The sequence below is a fragment of the Xenopus tropicalis genome, chromosome 10, assembly GCF_000004195.4.
Source record: "Xenopus tropicalis strain Nigerian chromosome 10, UCB_Xtro_10.0, whole genome shotgun sequence".
Classification (NCBI taxonomy): Eukaryota; Metazoa; Chordata; class Amphibia; order Anura; family Pipidae; genus Xenopus; species Xenopus tropicalis.
In genome coordinates this window covers 8,397,754-8,423,102 of record NC_030686.2, presented here as the reverse complement: position 1 = coordinate 8,423,102, position 25,349 = coordinate 8,397,754, and the positions used below count along the sequence as shown (strand labels likewise).

General features: G+C 42.9%; 1 protein-coding gene across 1 annotated transcript; it reads right to left on the bottom strand.

The window, feature by feature from the left end:
- Positions 1–982: 982 nt before the first annotated feature.
- ccr7 (C-C motif chemokine receptor 7) lies at positions 983–22,701 on the bottom strand. Its single transcript, XM_004918693.3, has 3 exons — positions 22,595–22,701; positions 15,121–15,170; positions 983–2,577 (listed from the first exon to the last, which is right to left on the bottom strand). Exons 1-3 carry the CDS (start codon positions 22,605–22,607, stop codon positions 1,516–1,518), a joined length of 1,125 nt encoding a protein of 374 aa, XP_004918750.1. The 5' UTR covers positions 22,608–22,701; the 3' UTR covers positions 983–1,515.
- Between the last annotated feature and the right edge of the window lie 2,648 nt (positions 22,702–25,349).

Sequence of the window (25,349 nt, the reverse complement as noted above, 5' to 3'; positions counted from 1 at the left end):
ATAGCCTCTGGGAAGGGACTGGGGCTGTGGGATAGCAGGTATAGTAAGGAGAGATGGTGCCTATAGTAGCAGTGGGGGGATAATAGCCTCTGGGAAGGGACTGGGGCTGTGGGATAGCAGGTATAGTAGGGAGAGATGGTGCCTATAGTAGCAGTGGGGGGATAATAGCCTCTGGGAAGGGACTGGGGCTGTGGGATAGCAGGTATAGTAGGGAGAGATGGTGCCTATAGTAGCAGTGGGGGGATAATAGCCTCTGGGAAGGGACTGGGGCTGTGGGATAGCAGGTATAGTAGGGAGAGATGGTGCCTATAGTAGCAGGGGGGGATAATAGCCTCTGGGAAGGGACTGGGGCTGTAGGATAGCAGGTATAGTAGGGAGAGATGGTGCCTATAGTAGCAGTGGGGGGATAATAGCCTCTGGGAAGGGACTGCGGCTGTGGGATAGCAGGTATAGTAGGGAGAGATGGTGCCTATAGTAACAGTGGGGGGATAATAGCCTCTGGGAAGGGACTGGGGCTGTGGGATAGCAGGTATAGTAGGGAGAGATGGTGCCTATAGTAACAGTGGGGGGATAATAGCCTCTGGGAAGGGACTGCGGCTGTGGGATAGCGGGTATAGTAGGGAGAGATGGTGCCTATAGTAGCAATGGGGGGATAATAGCCTCTGGGAAGGGACTGGGGCTGTGGGATAGCAGGTATAGTAGGGAGAGATGGTGCCTATAGTAGCAGTGGGGGGATAATAGCCTCTGGGAAGGGACTGGGGCTGTGGGATAGCAGGTATAGTAGGGAGAGATGGTGCCTATAGTAGCAGTGAGGGGATAATAGCCTCTGGGAAGGGACTGGGGCTATGGGATAGCGGGTATAGTAGGGAGAGATGGTGCCTATAGTAGCAGTGGGGGGATAATAGCCTCTGGGAAGGGACTGGGGCTGTGGGATAGCAGGTATAGTAGGGAGAGATGGTGCCTATAGTAGCAGTGGGGGGATAATAGCCTCTGGGAAGGGACTGGGGCTGTGGGATAGCAGGTATAGTAGGGAGAGATGGTGCCTATAGTAGCAGCGCTTAAAACAACATTCTTCTCAGATTTGAACTCTTCATTACAGGTTCCTCTAAAGGGGCAACTTTCACCATCTTCTTTCCCAGTATACCTTTCTACACAGAGTCACCGGCTGTAAATACATGGTGGACATTTCACAAGAGAATATACTTGGATTGTCAGTCAAAACAGTTTCTGAAATAAAATATACAAACAAAATAACTCTTCTCCGTATGGATTTTTAGATGCCCCTGTAGCTTGGCACACCTCAGGAGGACCAAGTTGGCCACAGGGTGTAAAAATTCAAAAATACAAATTTTGAAAAGTTCTGCTGTCCCCATATAGTAGCCCTGCTCCATCCTGGCTTTTATGTATCTGTTCCTTCTGCTTTCAGATACTCAAGAGTCAATTCAAATTGTTAGGCAGTTAAGCCCAGATAGAAACTCATATTGTGCTGCTCTGAAGAGCCACAGGCAGAACATCTCATGGAGAAAAGGTGGTTGTGGTCTCCGTGTCCATGGCCAAAGAAGTTCTCTTGCTGGGCTTGGCTGAGGACCATTCTGAACATTTTTCCTGGCTCAGGCAACCGATATCCTTGAAGAGCTTGTACAGGTCATTCCTGAACTTAATTCCAATAATGGCATAGAGGAAGGGGTTGAGGCAGCACCGGAAGCAAGCCAGGCTATAGGTAACGTCGTCGGCAATGTCCAGATTCTTGCTTGTGTCACATTCAGTGCTGTTAGAGAAGGCCCTGATTAACATGACGCTATTGTACGGAAGCTGGAAAGCCACAAAGACGATGACGATGGCAATGATGACTTTTATCGCTTTGTATTTTTCGAAGTTGCGCGCTTGGAGCAGCTTCCTGATGATCATGCAATAACAGGAAACCATGATAAGGAGAGGTAGGAAAAAGCCGAAGAACATCTGGGAGATCTTCAACTTGGCGGTCAGGCTCTGAATGCTGTCAGAAAATATTATGCACATGTCTACCTTAGCGTTCTCCTTCACGCCGCTGTAAAGCAGCTCAGGAATGGAAAGCAGAAAGGCGAAGACCCAGATGCCAAGGCTGGACAGCTTGCTGATCAACACGGTCTTCGATCGGTGGCGGTGAGCCGATGGGGCTTGAACGATGGCAAAGTATCTTTCCATGCTGACGCACATGAGCAGGAACATCCCACTGAAGAAGCTCATCTTGTAGAGGCAGTAAATGATCTTGCACATCTCGTTGCCGAAAATCCAGGTCTTTGCTACGCTCACGGCCCAGAAGGGCAGGGTCAGTAGGAACACAATGTCCGCTATAGCCAGGTTTAGCATGTAGTAATCTGTTCCAGTTTTGAGCCGGTTAAAGTACAAATACCTGACCATCACCAGTCCATTGCCTGCCAGTCCCACCAGGCCAACGATTGCGTACATTGCGGGCAAGAAGGCCGAGCGAAAGTTACGGACTTCGACTTTTTCACAAACTGTCTGAAAGTCGCTATAATCCATGGTGGAGTATTCCACATTCTCCTCCGGGCTGAAGGTGTTGTCCCCTGCAGAGAGCTGGTCAACGACAAGAGAAAAGCTACATATGAGTATATTTCAAGTTAAAAATGGGATTAACCGTAACAAAATGCAAAAGGGGTGAAGACAGACTGAAAAGAAAGTTGTAGCATTAGCAGAAAACAGAAAAGACTCTTCCTTCAATGTTCAACAAGAAAATGGAGAATTCATCCAGTTAAGGTGGCCATACACGTTAGGATCCGCTCACCTGGTGAGGTCGCCAAGCGAGCAGATCTTCTCCCGATATCCCCACCTATGAGTGGGCGATATCGGGAAAATGTAGGCCTTGGGGCCAAACAATCGAATTCTAATGGCGGCAATGGCACAGTCGGCAACGAGCCAATGTGGTCCCCAATCTGACTAAATCTTTTAACCTGCCCGATCGATATCTGGCCAATTTTAGGCCAGATATCAGTTGGGTATGGCCGTCCAAGGGACCAATATTGGCAGCTACAATCAGCGCGTGTATGGCCACCGTTAGACGGGCATAGCCTACGTGGCTACTATCAATGTGCATAAAAAATCCACACATACTGTATGTCTAGATCAGGGAACCCCAACCTGTTTTACTTATGAGCCACATTCAGTTAATAAAAGTGTTGGGGAGCCACACAAGCATGAAAAATGATCTTTGGGGGTGCCAAATAAGGGCCGTAATTGGCTAATTGGTAGCCCCATATGGACCACTGGCCTGCAGGAGGTTCTGCTTGGAGTAAAACTGTGTCTCTTTGACTCCAAAGGTTGCGAGTCGCTGGTTGGGGATCACTGGTCTAGATAGTTACATAGTTACATAGGGTTGAAAAAAGACCATTGTCCATCAAGTTCAACCCATCCGAGTAAACTCAAAGTATGGCGCCCAAATGTTGCCAATATATAGTCTGGCCAAGCCAAGGCTGCTAATTTAAGAGTGTGTGTTACTCCTCAGAAGCAACGAAGGGGTAAAATATCTATAGAAAAAAAAGATAACTAGGGTTGGAAAAACAATGTGTGGTTAAGAAAGTATTGTAAAGGCAGAGGAAACTCTGCACTATTTAATATACTCACTGTGCTGTATCTGTGAGCAAACTGCACCAATAGACCACATCCTGCCTCACCTGGATACAGCTGCTCGGCTGATATTAGGGGTGGTGCACTGTTGGCTTTGCGCTTCCATATTGCACATTAACAGGGCCCATACTACTAGTATACTGTAGTTATAGTATGTTTTTACTAGTCCTAAAGTGATACTGTCGTGTTTTTGTTTTTGGGGTACTTTTTATTTCTAAATGACACTGTTACACAGCAAATAATTCCCTCTGCCATTTAACCTTTTATTTTTGAACCAACAAATGTATTTGTAGCTGTAATATTGGTGTGTAGGTGCCATCTCAGTGCATTGTGCCTGAGTCTGAGCTTTCAGCCAGCGCTACACATTAGAACTGCTTTCAGCTAACCTATTGTTTCTCCTACTCCCATGTAACTGGAGGAGTCCCAAGCCGGACTTGGATTTCTTACTATTGAGTGCTATTCTGATACCTACTGGGAGCTGCCATCTGTTAGCAGTCAGTAACCAATTAGTGACTTGAGGGGGGCCACATGGGACATAACAGCTCAGTTAGTTTGCATTTGAATCAGACCTGGGTGCTCACAAACTAACTGACAGTTATGTCCCATGTGCCCCCCCTAAAGTCACTGACTAACTAAGAGGTTAGAGAGTTGAAAGCAGGAAGTGGTGTTCTTACATAGTTAGTTACATAGTTACATAGGGTTGAAAAAAGACCTGTGTCCATCAAGTTCAACCCATCCAAGTAAATCCAGCACATCTAACCCACACCTACCAATCTATAGACTCACATACATAAACTATAAATACAACCACTAGTACTAACTGTAGATATTAGTATCACAATAGCCTTGGATATTCTGATTGATCAAGAACTCATCCAGGCCCCTCTTAAAGGCATTAACAGAATCTGCCATTGCCCCATCACTAGGAAGGGCATTCCCCAACCTCACTGCCCTCACCGTGAGGAACCCCCTACGCTGCTTCAAATGGAAGCTCCTTTCCTCTAATCTATAGGGGTGACCTCTGGTGCGTTGATTGTTTTTATGGGAAAAAAGAACATCCCCCAACTGCCTATAATCCCCTCTAATGTACTTGTACAGAGTAATCATGTCCCCTCGCAAGCGCCTCTTTTCCAGAGAAAACAACCCCAACCTCGACAGTCTAACCTCATAGTTTAACCCTTCCATCCCCTTTACCAGTTTAGTTGCACGTCTCTGCACTCTCTCCAGCTCATTAATATCCTTCTTAAGGACTGGAGCCCAAAACTGCCCCCCATACTCAGGGTGAGGCCTTACCAGGGACCTATAAAGGGGCAAAATTATGTTCTCATCCCTTGAGTCAATGCCCTTTTTATACAAGACAGCACTTTATTTGCTTTAGTAGCCACAGAATGACACTGCCTGGAATTAGACAACTTGTTATCAACAAAAACCCCTAGATCCTTCTCCATTAAGGAAACCCCCAACACACTACCATTCAGTAGATAGTTTGCGTTTATATTATTTCTACCAAAGTGCATAACTTTGCACTTATCAACATTGAACCTCATTTTCCAGTTTGCTGCCCAGTTATCTAATTTTGTCAAATCGCTCTGCAAAGCGGCAGCATCCTGCATGGAACTTATAGTTTTGCACAATTTAGTGTCATCAGCAAAAATAGAAACAGTACTGTCTATGCCCACCTCCAGGTCATTAATAAACAAGTTAAAAAGCAAAGGCCCAAGGACTGACCCCTGCGGTACCCACTAACCACACTGGTCCAATTAGAAAATGTTCCATTTACAACCACTCTTTGTACTCTATCCTTCAGCCAGTTCTCTATCCAATTACAAATATTATGTTCTAGGCCAATATTCCTTAATTTGATCATTAACCTTCTGTGAGGTACTGTATCAAACGCTTTAGCAAAGTCCAAGTAGATGACATCAACTGCCATTCCAGCATCAAGGTTCCTACTCACCTCCTCATAAAAGGCAACTAAATTAGTCTGGCAAGATCTGTTACGCATAAAACCATGTGGCACAAACTAATAGTATTGTGAACTGCAATGTATTCAAGTACCCTATCCCTTATTACCCCTTCCAAAAGTTTTCCTACTACTGATGTCAGACTAACAGGCCTATAGTTTTCAGGCTGAGAACGGGATCCCTTTTTAAATAACGGCACCACATTAGCAATCCGCCAGTCTCTTGGCACCATGCCAGACCTCAATGAATCCTGAAAAATTAAGTGAAGAGGTTTGGCAATCACAGCGCTCAGCTCATTTAATACCCTGGGATGAATCCCATCCGGCCCTGGACCTTTGTTTACCTTTACATGTTCAAGTCTCTTTTGAATTTCCTCCCGAGTGACCCATGCGCCAGTAGCTAAATTACTAGAACTGGGCATATTACAAGGGAAGCCTTCATTATCTGGCTCCTCAGATGTATAGACAGATGAAAAATAAGAGTTCAAAATTTCAGCTTTTTCCCCGTTCTCATCAACCAACTTACCCCCCCGTGATAATAAAGTTCCCACCCCTTCTTGCTTCATTTTTTTACTATTCACATAATTAAAAAATAATTTTGGATTCTTTTTACTCCTAGCTGCAATATCCCTTTCCATCTCTATTTTAGCTTGCCTGATAGCTTTTTTGCTGCTTTATTTGCTTCCTTGTACCTGATGAAAGTTTCCGCTGTCCCAGCTAACTTGAATGCCCTAAAAGCACGTTTTTTCTTACCAACCTCGACAATAACACTTTTATTCAGCCATAAGGGTTTTGCTTTGCGATGCCTCTCCTTGCTTACTAGGGGGATATACTGCTGTGTATACCTACAAAGCAATGTTTTAAAGATGTTCCATTTTCCTTCTGTGTCTAACCCCATGAAAAGCCTTTCCCAGTTGACACATTGCAGAGATGCCCTTATACTGGCAAAGTCTGCACGTCTAAAATTGAGCGTTTAGTTACTCCCTTATAGAGCTGTCTCTGTAGCATTATCTCAAAGGAGACCATGTTGTGATCACTGTTCCCCAAATGCTCCCCCACACAAATGTTAGAGATAAGTTCATTATTATTAGAAATCACCAGGTCCAAAATAGCGTCATTCCTAGTGGGTTCTTGAACTGCCTGAAATAAAAAGTTGTCATTTAGCATATTTACAAACCTACTAGCTTTTTCTGACTTAGCCACCCCATTACTCCAGTCAATGTCCGGATCATTAAAGTCCCCCATAACAACAACTTGACCCAGTTTTGAAGCCTCCTCCATTTGCAACAATAGCTGGGCCTCATCCCCCTCATCTATACGGGGTGGTTTATAACATACACCAATGATCATTTTCTTTGTGACCTTCAGCCCTACTGAAATTTCTACCCAAAGAGATTCGACATTTTCATTGGTAATGTCTTTATTACATGGCTTTAAATCTGACTTTACGTAAAGACAAACCCCTCCACCCTTTTTAATCTCTCTGTCCCTCCTAAAAAGTGTATAACCATTTAAATTCACAGCCCAGTCGCATTTATCATCCCACCAGGTCTCAGTGATACCTATTAAATCATAATTTTCAATACATGCAATAGCTTGCAGCTCCCCTAATTTACCCGACAAGCTACACGCATTACCCAGCATGCAGCGGAGATTATTACTTCTCCCTCTGATGTTTACATTAGCTAAGGGAGAATTAGAGCTAAGGCAATTATGAGACTGCTTTCCTTGTAACGGAAGCTCCTTATCTGATAAACTATATGCCCCCCTTACTCCTCCCCCACAACCCTTTGCTAGTCCCCCTACCCCGTCTACACTAATTTTCCCATGGAATTCTAGCTCACCCACCCCCCCCTTGTCTAGTTTAAACACTCCTCCAACCTCTTAACCATTCTCTCCCCTAGCACAGCAGACCCCCTTCCATTGAGGTGCAATCCGTCAGGGCTGTATAGATTGTACCCCAAGGAAAAGTCAGCCCAGTGCTCTAGGAACCCAAACCCTTCCTTCCTACACCAAGACTTTAGCCACGCATTTAGCTCCCTAAGCTCCCGCTGTCTCCCTAAACTTGCACGTGGCACCGGCAGAATTTCCGAAAAAATGACATTGGAGGACCTTTGCCTAATCTTAGAGCCTAGATCCCTGAACTCACTCTTTAAAGTCCCCCACCTACCGTTCATTTTGTCGTTAGTACCGATATGTACCAAGACAGCCGGGTCATGCCCAGCCCCTCCCAATAATGTGTCAACCCGATCAACCACATGCCGAACCCTGGCACCAGGAAGACAGCAAACTGTCCGGTTGAAGCGATCCGCTCGACAGATTACCCTGTCCACTTTCCTAATGATCGAATCCCCTATAACCACCATCTGTTTAGGCCTAGCTCTGCTCTCCTCCCCACCACTACTAGAGAAACTGGTCTCCCGGCTGTTAGAGAGATCAGCCTCACCTAGAACCGCCAATCCAGAGTTCACACTCCCATCTTCTTCACACAATCTGGCAAATCTGTTGGGATGCGCAAACCCTGGAGCAGCCTCCCTTTTCCTTTTCCCCACACTAGATTTTCTAACTGTCACCCAGCTTACTGCCCTATCATCCTTTTGCTGCTCCCCTCCCCCCCCTACTATCTGACCCCACTAGTTCTTGTTCAGTTAACAAGAGACCCCTCTCAAGATTGTTGATTGAACGCAGTGTTGCGACGTGTTCCTCTAGGACTCTAACGCGAGCCTCTAAAGTGGCAATTCGCTCACATCCACAACAGAGGTATGCACTTTGGAACTGTTGTTCCACAACTGCATACATGTGGCAGGCTGTGCACTGTGTCAGACCTTCAATGTTGCTGCCACTCATTCTCCCAGTTACAAGAACAGTTAAACAAAAATAGGTGTAAGGACTTGTAGTAAATACCTTGTTTTACCTTGTTTTTAACTCCCTTAGTGTTTAACTCCCTGAGTTTATAACTCCACTTACAGAGTCCCCACTAACTCCTGAGTTTATAACTCCACTTACAGAGCCCCCACTAACTCCTGAGTTTATAACTCCACTTACAGAGCCCCCACTTAAAGAGCAAACACTTACAGAGCACCTACCACCAGAGCAAGCTCCACTGGAGTGCCTGTGGTTCTATTTATGCAGTCTGTAAAGGTGAACTAATCAAACCCCACCCTCCTCAAGCTGAGGGTAATTACAAGGGAATGTAACCTGCTGTAAGCCTATGGATCCCACAAACTTTGTAAATTAGCTCCAAAAACAACAATTACTTATGAAAAAAAAAAAATAAAACCCAACAGTAAAAAAACACAATGTTTTTGATAAAGTTAGTAAAGAATACTTATCCCTTTTTAGTTGAAATGAAAGCAAGTTGATTCAACCAGCCACCAGCCTGTTAGTAAGCAGCTCACTGGAGTGCCTGTGGTTCTATTTATGCAGTCTGTAAAGGTGAACTAATCAAACCCCACCCTCCTCAAGCTGGCTATTATGTTAGACATCTGCCCACTCCAGCCTTTATAGATGACATTTTTGCCTAACTAACTATATTACAAATATTTTTTATTTTGCACAGTCTGTCTATTTTGTTATTTTGTCCAGTTTCATTTTTACACTGAACTGTTGCTTTAAGCACATCACTCCATGTTCCAGGACAAACAACTGGCGCCAAAGGGCAATTCCAAAGGTGGGTGGGATTTCCCTACATTATGTAATTGTCACAATAAACACAGGGGATCCCCCTGCTTGGAATTGCCCTTTCTAATTGTTTGGGGACCCATAAGTGCACGGCAAGTACCGGCATGTTCAGTGTTGTACCAACCAAGCTTGACCAATTGCCACGTCATAGCCCCGCCCCCACAACATAACTGCTCCGCCTAGTGACATGATGTCCCGCCCCACTGCCCAGGGTTAGCCATGGCAAAAGGTGGCAACCCTATTCGGATCAGATCTGGGCAGGGTCAGACTGGGGGGTGCAGGGCCCACTGGGGCTGCCGCCCCAGGTGCCCTGCAGGTTCCCCAGCCGGCAACATCCCCCACACCCCGCAGGGCCCCCACTGAGCATCCCTTACTCCCCACAGGGGCCCCCTAGCCCACCAAAGGGTCCCCTACCCGATGTCCTCCCCTGAGCATCCATAAGTTTAACGTATCAGGGAAAGAACGGTCGGCAGGGGGAGCGCCAGCAAGGGACGGGCCTGGGGTTGGGTCTGGGTCAGCAGGACCCACCTGTTTTTTCCCGGGGTCCCTCCACTCCAAGTCCAACCCTGGGTCTGGGTCAGCAGGACCCACCTGTTCTTTCCTGGGGTCCCTCTGGCCCAAGTCCAACCCTGGGTCTGGGTCAGCAGGGCCCACCTGTTTTTTCCCGGGGTCCCTCCGGCCCAAGTCCAACCCTGGGTCTGGGTCAGCAGGGCCCACCTGTTTTTTCCCGGGGTCCCTCCGGCCCAAGTCCAACCCTGGGTCTGGGTCAGCAGGGCCCACCTGTTTTTTCCCGGGGTCCCTCCGGCCCAAGTCCAACCCTGGGTCTGGGTCAGCAGGACCCACCTGTTCTTTCCTGGGGTCCCTCTGGCCCAAGTCCAACCCTGGGTCTGGGTCAGCAGGACCCACCTGTTTTTTCCTGGGGTCCCTCTGGCCCAAGTCCAAACCTGGGTCTGGGTCAGCAGGACCCACCTGTTTTTTCCCGGGGTCCCTCTGGCCCAAGTCCAACCCTGGGTCTGGGTCAGCAGGACCCACCTGTTTTTTCCCGGGGTCCCTCTGGCCCAAGTCCAACCCTGGGTCTGGGTCAGCAGGACCCACCTGTTTTTTCCCGGGGTCCCTCTGGCCCAAGTCCAACCCTGGGCATGTGGGATCCGGACCTGCTTAGTTGTCAAGGTTACAGCATGATATGACCAGCATGGACCAATGAACTAGCGCCATCGCATGCCCAGCCGCTCCCTCAGAGCCCTTATTTGCATGTCTCCGCCGCAATCTGATTGCAGTTACACCGGGGCACTGATTCTGCGGTTAAAGCCGGTTGCTCGGGGCACGGTGCGTTTTTCTTAGAATTGTTATTTTTTTTCCATCTTTACTGTACGAGTGCAGAACAGAAGCCTTTGTGTCTTTTATCTGCAAAACAAAGCCGTCGCTGCTCAAGATCTGCCCTTTGTGTTACGGGTGAGCGGCGCATCTTCACCAAACCCAACACCGCATCCTGTCTCACCGGCAAACTGTTCCTCAAGTGAAAGGGCGGAAGCCACAAACTGGCTGCACAGTTACTTGCATTAAGCACCTACTGTTGCATTGACTCGAGTGAGTCTTGAACACTACACGGTCATTTATCAACACTGGGCACAATTGCTTGTGGGCAGTAACCAATCACTGATTGGTTGCTATGGGTTACTGCCCATGGGCAATGTTGATAAATGAGCCCCAGAGCCCCGCAATGGGGAAAGCAGGCTCAGTAGCTGTTTGGGGGGTGCTGGGAATATAGAGAGGTCACTGACCAACCTTGGGACTGTTACTTAGGCCTACCAGCCATTAGACCAACCTGTAGCCCTGCACTTTATCATAGGGACCGTTCGTTTGCTACCCTGAAATATGATAAAAACCCCCATAAATGGGTGGTCCACCTTCAGGTAAGCTTTAATATGTTATAGAACTGTCTATTCTTAGCAACTTTTCTATTGGTCTTAATGTTTTATTTTTTATTGTTTTTGAATTATTTGCCTTCTTCTTCTACCTCCATCCTCTTGTGTCTTTGACTCTTAACTTGTTGCAACTGTACCTTGTATTTATTGTTATACTTTGTATTTATCTATTATTATCTTAATAACCCCCTGTTTGTATTAATGTATTCTACTGTATATAAAGATAAAGATATACATACATATACATAACTCTTTCCAGATTCCAAATGGGGGTCACTGACTCCAGCAACCATTGCTCCATGAGGCTACAGTTTTATTGTTACTGTTAAGGTGCCCATACACGGGCTGATTGGCGCTGCTAATATCAGTCCCCTAGAAAGATTTGGCAGCTATTCAGCCCGTGTATGGGCACTACCGACAGGCCTGCCCGACCGATGTCTGGCCTGAAATGAGGCAGATCTCAATCGTGCAGGTTAAAAAATTTAGTCGGATTGGGAACCGCATCGGCTCGTTGATGCAGTCCCCAAACCGACTGCGCCCATTGCCGCCATTATAATTCGATTGTTTGGCCCCAGGGCCAATTAGCCTAAATTCCCCCAATATTGCCCACCCGTGGGTGGGGATATGGGGAGAAGATCCGCTTGCTTGGCGACCTCGCCAAGCAAGCAGATCTTAAAGTGTATGGGGACCTTTACTTTTTATTCCTTATCTTTCTATTTAGGCCTAACACCCCTAAACCCGTAAGGCTCTGGCCTTGTCTAATTCTTTTAATCAGAGAAAATAAAAACGTACTATTTCATTCTATTGGAGGATTGGGCTGCTGTCCATTATTCTGATAGTGAAGTCTCTTTTTTTTTTACCTGTCAGCAACATTTAAATCTAAAAAAGGTTGGGGAGCAATTCAAGCATGGAAATGGTAGCCCCTATGGGGACTGGCAGCCTACAGGAGGCTCTGTTTGGCAGTACAACTGGTATTTATGCCTCCAAAACTTGCCCCCAACCCAGGAATTCAATAATAAGCAGCTGCTTTGAGGCCACAGGGAGCAACATCCAAGGGGTTGGGGGGCAACATGTTGCCCCTGAGCCACTGGTTGGGGATCACTGCCCTAATGTGTTACAATGGCTAGATGCCTTAAGGTGGCCATACACGTAGCAATTCTGATCTTACGTACAATCATTGGTTCCCACCCTCCACTGACGTTCAGGGGCTGAATATGGCGCCCAATCAAAATCTTTTAACCTGGCTGATCAATGAGTCGACCGATATCTGCAGCCTTCTGCGAAATCAATTGCCTCTTTGAGCCACCAACGTACGAAACAAGGTTTCATACGATAATATCGGTGTGTGTATGGCCAGCTTTAGATTAGCTGTGCACTGACCTCAAGATAGTGAAGTGAGGTAGGCCAGGTAGGGGGGACAGGCAGCTAATCCCCAAGGGCAAGTTCAGCCATCGGTCTAGTCTTGAACCCCATCCTACGGCTAGTAATAGCAAAAGGAAAATAGGAAATATTCCTTGTGTCTTATACAAGCTAGTATCCCGACTAAAGGAGGCCATACACGTTAAGATCCGCTCCGTGGCGAGGTCGCCAAGCCAGCGGATCTTCTCCCTGGCCCTGGAGCCAAACGACCGAATTAGAACACCGGTAATAGGCACAGTCGGTTTGGGGACCGCATCAACGAGCCGATGAGGTCCCCGATCCGACTAAATTTTTTAACCTGTCCGATCGATATCTGCCCGATTTCAGGCCTGTCGTTAGTCCCCATACATGGGCCGATAAGCTGCCGAATCTGTCTAAGGGACCCATATCGGCAGCTACAATTGGGCCGTGTATGGCCACCTTAAAATTGGCCATACACGGGCAAATTTCAGCTGCCAATTTGGGTCCAACAAGCTTATCTGCCTGTTTATGGGGTGCTCTGACAGGCCTCCCCGACCAATAAGTGGCCAAAATTTTTCCAGATCTCAATCGGACAGGCTTGATTTTTTTTATCAGTTTGGGGACTGAATTGGCTCATTGATGAGACCCTCAAACCGATTTTCCTATGCCCTTTATTGCCCGATGATTGCACCAACCCCAAAAAGGGCATATCAGGGGAAAGATTTGCCCCCTTAACCCTCATTTATAGAAAGAATAAATCTTGATTGCAATGGCTCGAACTGAAAATGTGTTGGTAAGTAGCCTCCGGTTTATAAGGACATTTTTATATTTATGTTTAAGTACAATCATACATTTAGGAAGGAGCAGTTTGTATTGTAACTATAATTGTCCTTTGACAAAGGATGTGCGGTTTTATTATCCTTCTATCTGGGTGTAGTCTTTCCTTCACACAAGACAGGGTATGAAGAACGTGCCAGAACGAAGGAGGCACAGGAGGTGGGGGAAGGAAGTGGTATATTGAATTATTATTGTGCCTTCATAACAAAGAGCCTGGGTTACAAAGGAAAAGGATATTCTGCTGTAATTGTAAGTGAGAAGTAGAAGGTAGATGTGAACGGGAGGTGAAGTAGGACAGTTGTGGTAAAGACAAAATCATTTCTATATCTGATATTCTAAACTGGCAACTCTACTCCCTACTCATGAATGGCCGGGGTGGGACCGACTTGCCCCAATTCCAGAGGGTTAGGCACTAGCCCAGGAGTCCCAGCCAAAGAAAATTCTAATCAGCCCTTTCTTTATCTGCCCATAAAAATATATAGTACAGGTATGGGACCTGTTATCCAGAATGTTTGGGATCTCTGGTTTTCCTGATAAGGGATCTTTCCATAATTTGGATCTCTCTTATGTCTAATAAAATCATTTAAACATTAATTAAACCCAATAAGGCTGTTCTGCCCCCAATAAGGGGTAATTATATCTTAGTTGGGATCAAGTACAGGTACTGTTTTATTATTACAGAGAAAAGGGAATCATTTAACCATGAAATAAACCCAATAGGGCTGTTCTGCCCCAATAAGGGGTAATTATATCTTAGTTGGGATCAAGTACAGGTACTGTTTTATTATTACAGAGAAAAGGGAATCATTTAACCATGAAATAAACCCAATAGGGCTGTTCTGCCCCCAATAAGGGGTAATTATATCTTAGTTGGGATCAAGTACAGGTACTGTTTTATTATTACAGAGAAAAGGGAATCATTTAACCATTAAATAAACCCAATAGGATTGTTCTGCCCCCAATAAGGGGTAATTATATCTTAGTTGGGATCAAGTACAGGTACTGTTTTATTATTACAGAGAAAAGGGAATCATTTAACCATGAAATAAACCCAATAGGGCTGTTCTGCCCCCAATAAGGGGTAATTATATCTTAGTTGGGATCAAGTACAGGTACTGTTTTATTATTACAGAGAAAAGGGAATCATTTAACCATTAAATAAACCCAATAGGGCTGTTCTGCCCCAATAAGGGGTAATTATATCTTAGTTGGGATCAAGTACAGGTACTGTTTTATTATTACAGAGAAAAGGGAATCATTTAACCATGAAATAAACCCAATAGGGCTGTTCTGCCCCAATAAGGGGTAATTATATCTTAGTTGGGATCAAGTACAGGTACTGTTTTATTATTACAGAGAAAAGGGAATCATTTAACCATTAAATAAACCCAATAGGGCTGTTCTGCCCCCAATAAGGGGTAATTATATCTTAGTTGGGATCAAGTACAGGTACTGTTTTATTATTACAGAGAAAAAGGCAATCATTTTTAAGAATCAAAATTATTTGCTTATGGGAAATTGCCTTTGTGTAATTCTGAGCTTTCTGGATAACAGGTTTCTGGATAACGGATCCTATACCTGTACTATCCTTCCAAGAAATGAAATCTTTGCTCTGTGGGCATAATTTGTGCAAACAGAGGTGACATGTCTTATACAGGCAACCAACTTTTAGAACTATAATTGGACTTATCATCTCCTGCTGTTACTTACCTTTAATACACCCATGGCGATAGAGAGGATGAGGAAGATGTGTATTCGGCCTACAGACAGAGAAGGAACATATATTATAGGCTGCACCATTATTAGCTCGCTGCTACAAAACCATAGCGTGCAAAGCAAGAGCCCCCCCTTCCCAGAATGCAGTGGGTTTGTATTATATTATTTAACTGAAATTGTCTATTTTTAACCCTTCTTTTCACCCAGCAGCTACACTGTAACATGTAAGATATAGAAAAAATTATAGTTACTACTAAGTTCTAGTTACTATGAGTGCGTTGCTCTTACCCCATTTTGCTTCATGTATTTCTATTTGCCAGAAGCCCTAGAAGCCACTCACACCGGCTTATTGGTTTCCATTAACGAAGTAAAGGCTCTCTATATATATTGAGGCTCCTGTAAAACTGCGTTATGAGCTTAGATATAGAGCCCTGCAACTGTCAGCTTAGTCTGCCATCTCCATCTGAATCTGACGCAGTCGGGCTGCGGTTCATATTAATGAAGTCTGTCCAACATAATGAATTAAAGGGAAACTCCACCCAAACACGAGCATTTTGAAAAGTCAATATAATTTCAAGCAACTTTGCAATATACATCAAATAAAAAATATGCAGCCTTTTCATGATTATTAATGTAATAATATGGTTTGGAACAGTTCCCTAAGCCCCACCCCCATTCCCCAAGCCCTGCCCCTGTTCCCTAAGCCCCACCCCCTGTTCCCCTGCTGATCCGGCTGACTACTTTGTGACTCAAATAAACTGTAACAGTAGCGCCTGTCCCTCAGCCTGCCTCCTCCCAATCCCACAATCCCCTGCTGCACACGTGATGTCAATAAGGAAAGGAACATCCCAGTGCAGTGCATTGTGGGTTATGTAGTTCCTGCATGCTGTCTGTAAGCTGGGGGGAAGTTGTTACAATTTGTAACATCAATGTTTTAGTCCCTCCTCCCCTGCCAGGATTACAAATGATGAAGAAAGAGAAGAACAGTTTTGCAGCTGGATTTGAGCATATAAACATGTGATTTATTCCTACTGTTTGAAGGATAGTTGGAGAAGTTGTGGCTATTGGTAACATCAAAGTTTTAGTCCCTTCTGCACTCTCAGGGGCAACACACAATGACATACACTATACTTTTGTACTAGGCTCCGCCCCTTCATGCTGTGCACCCCCACGCTTGGTTTTAGTGTTCTGCACCCCATGTCCCTCATAGACTTTAGACTTCTAATCTGTCATTCAGTAGCACGGCCGCTCTCTGTCGCCCACTATAGAAGGGTGAGAGACTTCAAGTCCCAGAATCCATCACTTCGCAATGGGAAAAGGTGAGCGATGGGTTGGATGACTCTGTGAGCCTAAGGGGAGCTGGGAAATGGTTTATGCAAGTCAGATACAGTATATACTATTATGTTTCCTTCCATTTGTGGAAGCAGGTATCTCTGTGTATTTATTTATAGCACGTTGGGGTCTGTTTATGCACCTGTTCCACAGCTGAATGGTTTCATACATATGGGGGTATATTTGCCTTTGAATTCAAATTTTAATTCTCCTTTTACTTTTGTCCACTGCTTCCTTTTACTAAGTGAAATTGTTATAGACTGTAATAGCAACACTGCTATCTGCTTATTATCTTTCTATCTATCTATCTGTCTGTCTGTCTGTCTGTCTATCATATCTATCTATCATCTATCTATCTATCTATCATCTATCTATCTATCTATCTATCTATCTATCTATCTATCTATCATCTATCTATCTATCTATCATCTATCTATCTATCTATCTATCTATCTATCATCTATCTATCTATCTATCTATCTATCTATCTATCTATCTATCTATCTATCTATCTATCTATCTATCTATCTATCTATCTATCTATCTATCTATCTATCTATCTATCTATCTATCTATCTATCTATCTATCTATCTATCTATCTATCTATCTATCTATCTATCTATCTATCTATCTATCTATCTATCTATCTATCTATCTATCTATCTATCTATCTATCTATCTATCTATCTATCTATCTATCTATCTATCTATCTATCTATCTCTATCTATCTATATCTATCTATCTATCATCTATCTATCTATCTATCATCTATCTATCTATCTATCTATCTATCTATCTATCTATCTATCTATCTATCTATCTATCTATCATCTATCTATCTATCTATTTATCTATCATCTATCTATCTATCTATCTATCTATCTATCTATCTATCTATCTATCTATCTATCTATCTATCTATCTATCTATCTATCTATCTATCTATCTATCTATCTATCATCTATCTATCTATCTATCTATCTATCATCTATCTATCTATCTATCTATCTATCTATCTATCTATCTATCTATCATCTATCTATCTATCTATCTATCTATCATCTATCTATCTATCATCTATCTATCTATCATCTATCTATCTGTCTATCTATCATCTATCTGTCTGTCTGTCTGTCTGTCTATCTATCTATCTATCTATCATCTATCTATCTATCTATCTATCTATCTATCATCTATCTATCTATCTATCATCTATCTATTTATCTATCTATCATCTATCTATCTATTTATCTATCATCTATCTATCTATCTATCTATCTATCTATCATCTATCTATCTATCTATCTATCTATCTATCATCTATCTATCTATCTATCTATCATCTATCTATCTATCTATCTATCTATCTATCTATCTATCTATCTATCTATCTATCATACTCTGCCTGCCCTTAGTTGCCTGTGTGTGCCATACTCTGCCTGCCCTTAGTTGCCTGTATGTACCATACTCTATGCTGCCTGTATGTGCCATACTCTGCCTGCCCTTAGTTGCCTGTATGTGCCATACTCTGCCTGCCCTTAGTTGCCTGTATGTGCCAAACTCTGCCTGCCCTTAGTTGCCTGTATGTGCCATACTCTGCCTACCCTATGCTGCCTGTATGTGCCATACTCTGCCTGCCCTTAGTTGCCTGTATGTGCCATACTCTATGCTGCCTGTATGTGCCATACTCTGCCTGCCCTTAGTTGCCTGTATGTGCCATACTCTGCCTACCCTATGCTGCCTGTATGTGCCATACTCTCCCTGCCTTATGCTGCCTGTATGTGTCATACACTGCCTGCCCTTAGTTGCCTGTATGTGCCAAACTCTGCCTGCCCTTAGTTGCCTGTGTTTGCCGTACTCTGCCTGCCCTATGCGCCTGTGTGTGCCATACTCTGCCTGTCCTATGCTGCCTGTATTTGCCATACTCTGCCTGCCCTTAGTTGCCTGTGTGTGCCATACTCTGCCTGTATGTGCCATACTCTATGCTGTCTGTATGTGCTATACTCTACCTGCCCTTAGTTGCCTGTGTGTGTCATACTCTGCCTACCCTATGCTGCCTGTATGTGCCATACTCTACCTGCCCTTAGTTGCCTGTATGTGCCATACTCTACCTGCCCTTAGTTGCCTGTATGTGCCATACTCTGCCTGCCCTATGCTGCCTGTATGTGCCATACAGTGACACAATGCTGGCACTGCTCCTACAGTCTGTCTAAGGTGTGAACAGATGAATAATGTGAGTGTTTACTGTCTGAGCCTGAGGTGTGAACAGTGCAAAAAATAAGAGGTGTGAACACCACAGGGGATTACATGTATAAACAATACAGGAGTTTACAGCCTGAATCTGAGGTGTGAACAATGAAGAGGGGCAGTTAATCTCAGTACTGATACCATTTAAAGCTTACACAAGGTAAGTACTCACAGCAGCCAGACAGGTGGGGGGCCGCCAGTTGGACAGCCCTAAAGGTATGGGACCTGTTATCCAGAATGCTTGTGAACTGGGGATGTTTCCATAATTTGGATCTCCATACCTTAAACGTACTAAAATCATTTAAACATTAAATAAACCCAATAGGGCTGTTCTGCCCCCAATAAGGGGTAATTATATCTTAGTTGGGATCAAGTACAGGTACTGTTTTATTATTACAGAGAAAAGGGAATCATTTAACCATGAAATAAACCCAATAGGGCTGTTCTGCCCCCAATAAGGGGTAATTATATCTTAGTTGGGATCAAGTACAGGTACTGTTTTATTATTACAGAGAAAAGGGAATCATTTAACCATGAAATAAACCCAATAGGGCTGTTCTGCCCCCAATAAGGGGTAATTATATCTTAGTTGGGATCACGTACAGGTACTGTTTTATTATTACAGAGAAAAGGGAATCATTTAACCATGAAATAAACCCAATAGGGCTGTTCTGCCCCCAATAAGGGGTAATTATATCTTAGTTGGGATCACGTACAGATACTGTTTTATTATTACAGAGAAAGGGAATCATTTAACCATTAAATAAACCCAATAGGGCTGTTCTGCCCCAATAAGGGGTAATTATATCTTAGTTGGGATCAAGTACAGATACTGTTTTATTATTACAGAGAAAAGGGAATCATTTAACCATGAAATAAACCCAATAGGGCTGTTCTGCCCCAATAAGGGGTAATTATATCTTAGTTGGGATCAAAGTACAGGTACTGTTTTATTATTACAGAGAAAAGGGAATCATTTAACCATGAAATAAACCCAATAGGGCTGTTCTGCCCCCAATAAGGGGTAATTATATCTTAGTTGGGATCAAGTACAGGTACTGTTTTATTATTACAGAGAAAAGGGAATCATTTAACCATTAAATAAACCCAATAGGGCTGTTCTGCCCCCAATAAGGGGTAATTATATCTTAGTTGGGATCAAGTACAGGTACTGTTTTATTATTACAGAGAAAAGGGAATCATTTAACCATTAAATAAACCCAATAGGGCTGTTCTGCCCCCAATAAGGGGTAATTATATCTTAGTTGGGATCAAGTACAGGTACTGTTTTATTATTACAGAGAAAAGGGAATCATTTAACCATTAAATAAACCCAATAGGGCTGTTCTGCCCCCAATAAGGGTAATTATATCTTAGTTGGGATCAAGTACAGGTACTGTTTTATTATTACAGAGAAAAGGGAATCATTTAACCATGAAATAAACCCAATAGGGCTGTTCTGCCCCAATAAGGGGTAATTATATCTTAGTTGGGATCAAGTACAGGTACTGTTTTATTATTACAGAGAAAAGGGAATCATTTAACCATGAAATAAACCCAATAGGACTGTTCTGCCCCCAATAAGGGGTAATTATATCTTAGTTGGGATCAAGTACAGGTACTGTTTTATTATTACAGAGAAAAGGGAATCATTTAACCATTAAATAAACCCAATAGGGCTGTTCTGCCCCCAATAAGGGGTAATTATATCTTAGTTGGGATCAAGTACAGGTACTGTTTTATTATTACAGAGAAAAGGGAATCATTTAACCATGAAATAAACCCAATAGGGCTGTTCTGCCCCAATAAGGGGTAATTATATCTTAGTTGGGATCAAGTACAGGTACTGTTTTTTTTATTACAGAGAGAAAGCTGGGAGGTGAAATTCCTGTAATTCAGAGCTTTCTGGATGATGGGTTTCTGGATAACAGATCCTATTCTTGTATATGTATAATGAGTGTTACACTCTGCTGATTAGTACCATATATTCCCCTGTATTGCTCACGTTCTGGATGATATCAGACAGAAACTGATAAATCTGCACGCTTCCCTTTCCCTCACATACCCACATAGAGACTCTCAGTGAGCGCTGTTTTCTCTTTAACCCCTGAGAACTTTCTGTTTCGCTGAGTGTATCACTTTTTTTCCATTCAAATAACCGAACTGTATCGTTTCAAACAAAAAAAATCTGCTTCTTGAGAAAAACATCTATTTTAGAATTCCCCCGACGCTCCCTGGTAATTTCACAAAGTCGTATGAGAGTCACATGATACTTGGGATTTGATCTGAGTTTTTAACCCTTGTGCTGACTTTATAATAATATAATAAAACAACAATAAAAAGTCCCTTAAATCTCAAATTTCCCCTTTGCCATAGTAAAGTCATCATGGGCAGCACTGATATACGTATTCTGGTCTCACACAGAAAAATGAACTCCAAAAGCAGAAATAGTTGGTTCCTGGAACCAGGTTGGAACTGGGCCAATTGATTGCCCCAGGCCCTAATTAATGAGCAATTTTAATACAGGTATGGGACCTGGTATCCAGAATGCTTGGGACCTGGCTTTCTGGATCAGCCTAAGGCTATTAAAAATCATTAAACGTGAAATAAACCCAATAGGGCTGTTCTGCCCCCAATAAGGGGTAATTATATCTTAGTTGGGATCAAGTACAGGTACTGTTTTATTATTACAGAGAAAGGGAATCATTTAACCATTAAATAAACCCAATAGGGCTGTTCTGCCCCCAATAAGGGGTAATTATATCTTAGTTGGGATCAAGTACAGGTACTGTTTTATTATTACAGAGAAAAGGGAATCATTTAACCATGAAATAAACCCAATAGGGCTGTTCTGCCCCAATAAGGGGTAATTATATCTTAGTTGGGATCAAGTACAGGTACTGTTTTATTATTACAGAGAAAAGGGAATCATTTAACCATTAAATAAACCCAATAGGGCTGTTCTGCCCCAATAAGGGGTAATTATATCTTAGTTGGGATCAAGTACAGGTACTGTTTATTATTACAGAGAAAAGGGAATCATTTAACCATGAAATAAACCCAATAGGGCTGTTCTGCCCCCAATAAGGGGTAATTATATCTTAGTTGGGATCAAGTACAGGTACTGTTTATTATTACAGAGAAAAGGGAATCATTTAACCATTAAATAAACCCAATAGGGCTGTTCTGCCCCAATAAGGGGTAATTATATCTTAGTTGGGATCAAGTACAGGTACTGTTTTATTATTACAGAGAAAAGGGAATCATTTAACCATGAAATAAACCCAATAGGGCTGTTCTGCCCCCAATAAGGGGTAATTATATCTTAGTTGGGATCAAGTACAGGTACTGTTTTATTTTATTTAATGGTACTAGAGGTTTGTTCTCATGTTATAGAATGGGCCATTCTAAGCAACTTTTCATTTGGTCTTCATTATTTATTTATTATAGTTTTTTAATTATTTGCCTTCTTCATCTACCTCTTTCCTGCTTTAAAATGGGGGTCACTGACCCCGGCAGCCAAAAACCTATCGCTCTGTAATGGCTACAATTTTATTGCTAATGTTACTTTTTATTAGTTATTTTTCTGTTCAGCCCCCTCTTCTATTCATATACCAGTTTCTCATTCAAACCACTCCCTGGTTGCTAATGTCATTTACACCCTAGCAACCAGATAACTGCTGAAATGTCAAACTGGAGAGTTCCCAAACAAAAAGTGAAATAATGAAAAAAAAACCCAAATGATAAAAAAATGAAGACCAATTGCAAATTGTCTCATAATATCACTCTCTACATGATACTAAAAGTTAACGCAAAGGTGAACAACCCTATTAATAAACAAAACAAAAAGGAATTAATTCCCCCCAAAACATAAAACCACAACTTACCTTGGGTTTGCATGTTGTTCAGCTTTAAAACTTTAACAGAGGAAAAAGGGGCGAGCAATTGTCTGTACGTGGTTGCACGTGGCCGGCTGAGTGATGTGTGGTCTGATGGGAAGGGGAAGAGTCATTTCTATACGCGCAGACAGATATCTATTATAGGCAAATGGTGGGACCTCCCTTTCTGTCAGGTGTTTCCTGGGGGACAATATTAAAGGAAAACCGCACCTAAAATGATGGCACTCCTGTGTTCGAGGGGCCGGCGTAGCGCAGGGGCTTCCGCAAATTAAAGCTATTAATCTTGGCATTTGTTGAGATGGTGTTTAAATAGACAAGACTTACAGCTCAGTTTAAAGGAACACTGTCACGGGAAAACGTTTGTTACAAAACCCATCAGTTAATAGAGCTTCCCCAGCAGAATCCTGCATTGTAATCTGTTTTTTCCATGGGGCTAGCCATATTCTTCATTTCCCAGGGTGCCACAGCCATGTGACCTGTGCCCTGATAAACTTCACTCACACTTTACTGCTGCGCTGCAAGTTGGAGTGATATCCCCCCCCCCCTCACCCCCAGCAGCCGATCAGCAGAACAATGGGAAGGGAGCAAGATAGCAGCTCCCAGTAGGTATCAGAATAGCACTCAATAGTAAGAAATCCAAGTCCGGCTTGGGACTCCTCCAGTTACATGGGAGTAGGAGAAACAATAGGTTAGCTGAAAGCAGTTCTAATGTGTAGCGCTGGCTGAAAGCTCAGACTCAGGCACACTTTACTGCTGCGCTGCAAGTTGGTGTAATATCCCCCCCCCCACCCCCAGCAGCCGATCAGCAGAACAATGGGAAGGGAGCAAGACAGCAGCTCCCAGTAGGTATCAGAATAGCACTCAATAGTAAGAAATCCAAGTCCGGCTTGGGACTCCTCCAGTTACATGGGAGTAGGAGAAACAATAGGTTAGCTGAAAGCAGTTCTAATGTGTAGCGCTGGCTGAAAGCTCAGACTCAGGCACAATGCACTGAGATGGCGCCTACACACCAATATTACAGCTACAAATACATTTATTGGTTCAAGAATAAAAGGTTAAATAAGAGGGAATTATTTGCTGTGTAACAGTGTCATTTAGAAATAAATAGTGCCCCATAGAAATTATGATGGAATCCCTTTAAATAAATACTGTAAATTAGGTGCACAGTTTACTCTCAAAGCAAATACTAGAGCAAGAACTTTATGTGCAATTTGACTGATTTGCACCAAAGTGTGAGCAGTGCCACTTTAAGGTACCAATGGGCCCAGGGCAAATAATCTATTGGTGGGTCTTCAATAAATGGACTACTCTCAAGCACTAAACTTAAATATAGATATAGGCAGGAAATAAAGGAAAAAGCTGATACTCAGTCAAGTGGGAACAAGAACCAGACAGGCTGCCCTGGGCCAACAGGATTGTATACAGATAAACTATAATTACAAATACAGCTATGGAGCCTGTTATCCTGAATGCTAGGGACCTAGATAAGAGATCTTTCCGTAATTTGGATCTCCATACCTTTTGGAGTTTCTCCGTACCTTTTTGAAGTTTGCTAAAAGTAATTTAAAAATGGGTTTATTTAAGGTTTGCATGATTCCCTTTTCTCTGTAATAATAAAACAGTACCTGTACTTGATCCCAACTAAGATATAATTACCCCTTATTGGGGCAGAACAGCCCTATTGGGTTTATTTCATGGTTAAATGATTCCCTTTTCTCTGTAATAATAAAACAGTACCTGTACTTGATCCCAACTAAGATATAATTACCCCTTATTGGGGCAGAACAGCCCTATTGGGTTTATTTCATGGTTAAATGATTCCCTTTTTTCTGTAATAATAAAACAGTACCTGTACTTGATCCCAACTAAGATATAATTACCCCTTATTGGGGGCAGAACAGCCCTATTGGGTTTATTTCATGGTTAAATGATTCCCTTTTTTCTGTAATAATAAAACAGTACCTGTACTTGATCCCAACTAAGATATAATTACCCCTTATTGGGGGCAGAACAGCCCTATTGTGTTTATTTCATGGTTAAATGATTCCCTTTTCTCTGTAATAATAAAACAGTACCTGTACTTGATCCCAACTAAGATATAATTACCCCTTATTGGGGGCAGAACAGCCCTATTGGGTTTATTTAATGGTTAAATGATTCCCTTTTCTCTGTAATAATAAAACAGTACCTGTACTTGATCCCAACTAAGATATAATTACCCCTTATTGGGGGCAGAACAGCCCTATTGGGTTTATTTAATGGTTAAATGATTCCCTTTTCTCTGTAATAATAAAACAGTACCTGGTACTTGATCCCAACTAAGATATAATTACCCCTTATTGGGGCAGAACAGCCCTATTGGGTTTATTTCATGTTTAAATGATTTTTTTAGTAGGCTTAAGGTATGGAAATTCAAATTATGAAAAGACCCCTTATCCAGAAACCCCCATTCACCATTTGATAAATATGTTTCTTAATATCCCATAGGAATGAATAATGGGTGAGTATTTCTGTTCTAAGCTCCAATCTCACATTTTGACAATTCTGCCCCCGTTGGTGTCTGGGTGACAATGATCGGCCCCATATCCAACATGGTGTCTAGCTCCAACCCCCGAGCCCTCCAGTTGTGTTACCTTTCTGCTGACTGAATAACAAGGGCTTCTTTAAAAATAATTGTTCCTTAAAATAATAATAATAATCATGTAGCTCTGATCTAATACTGTGGGGCTCTCCCTGGAGCATT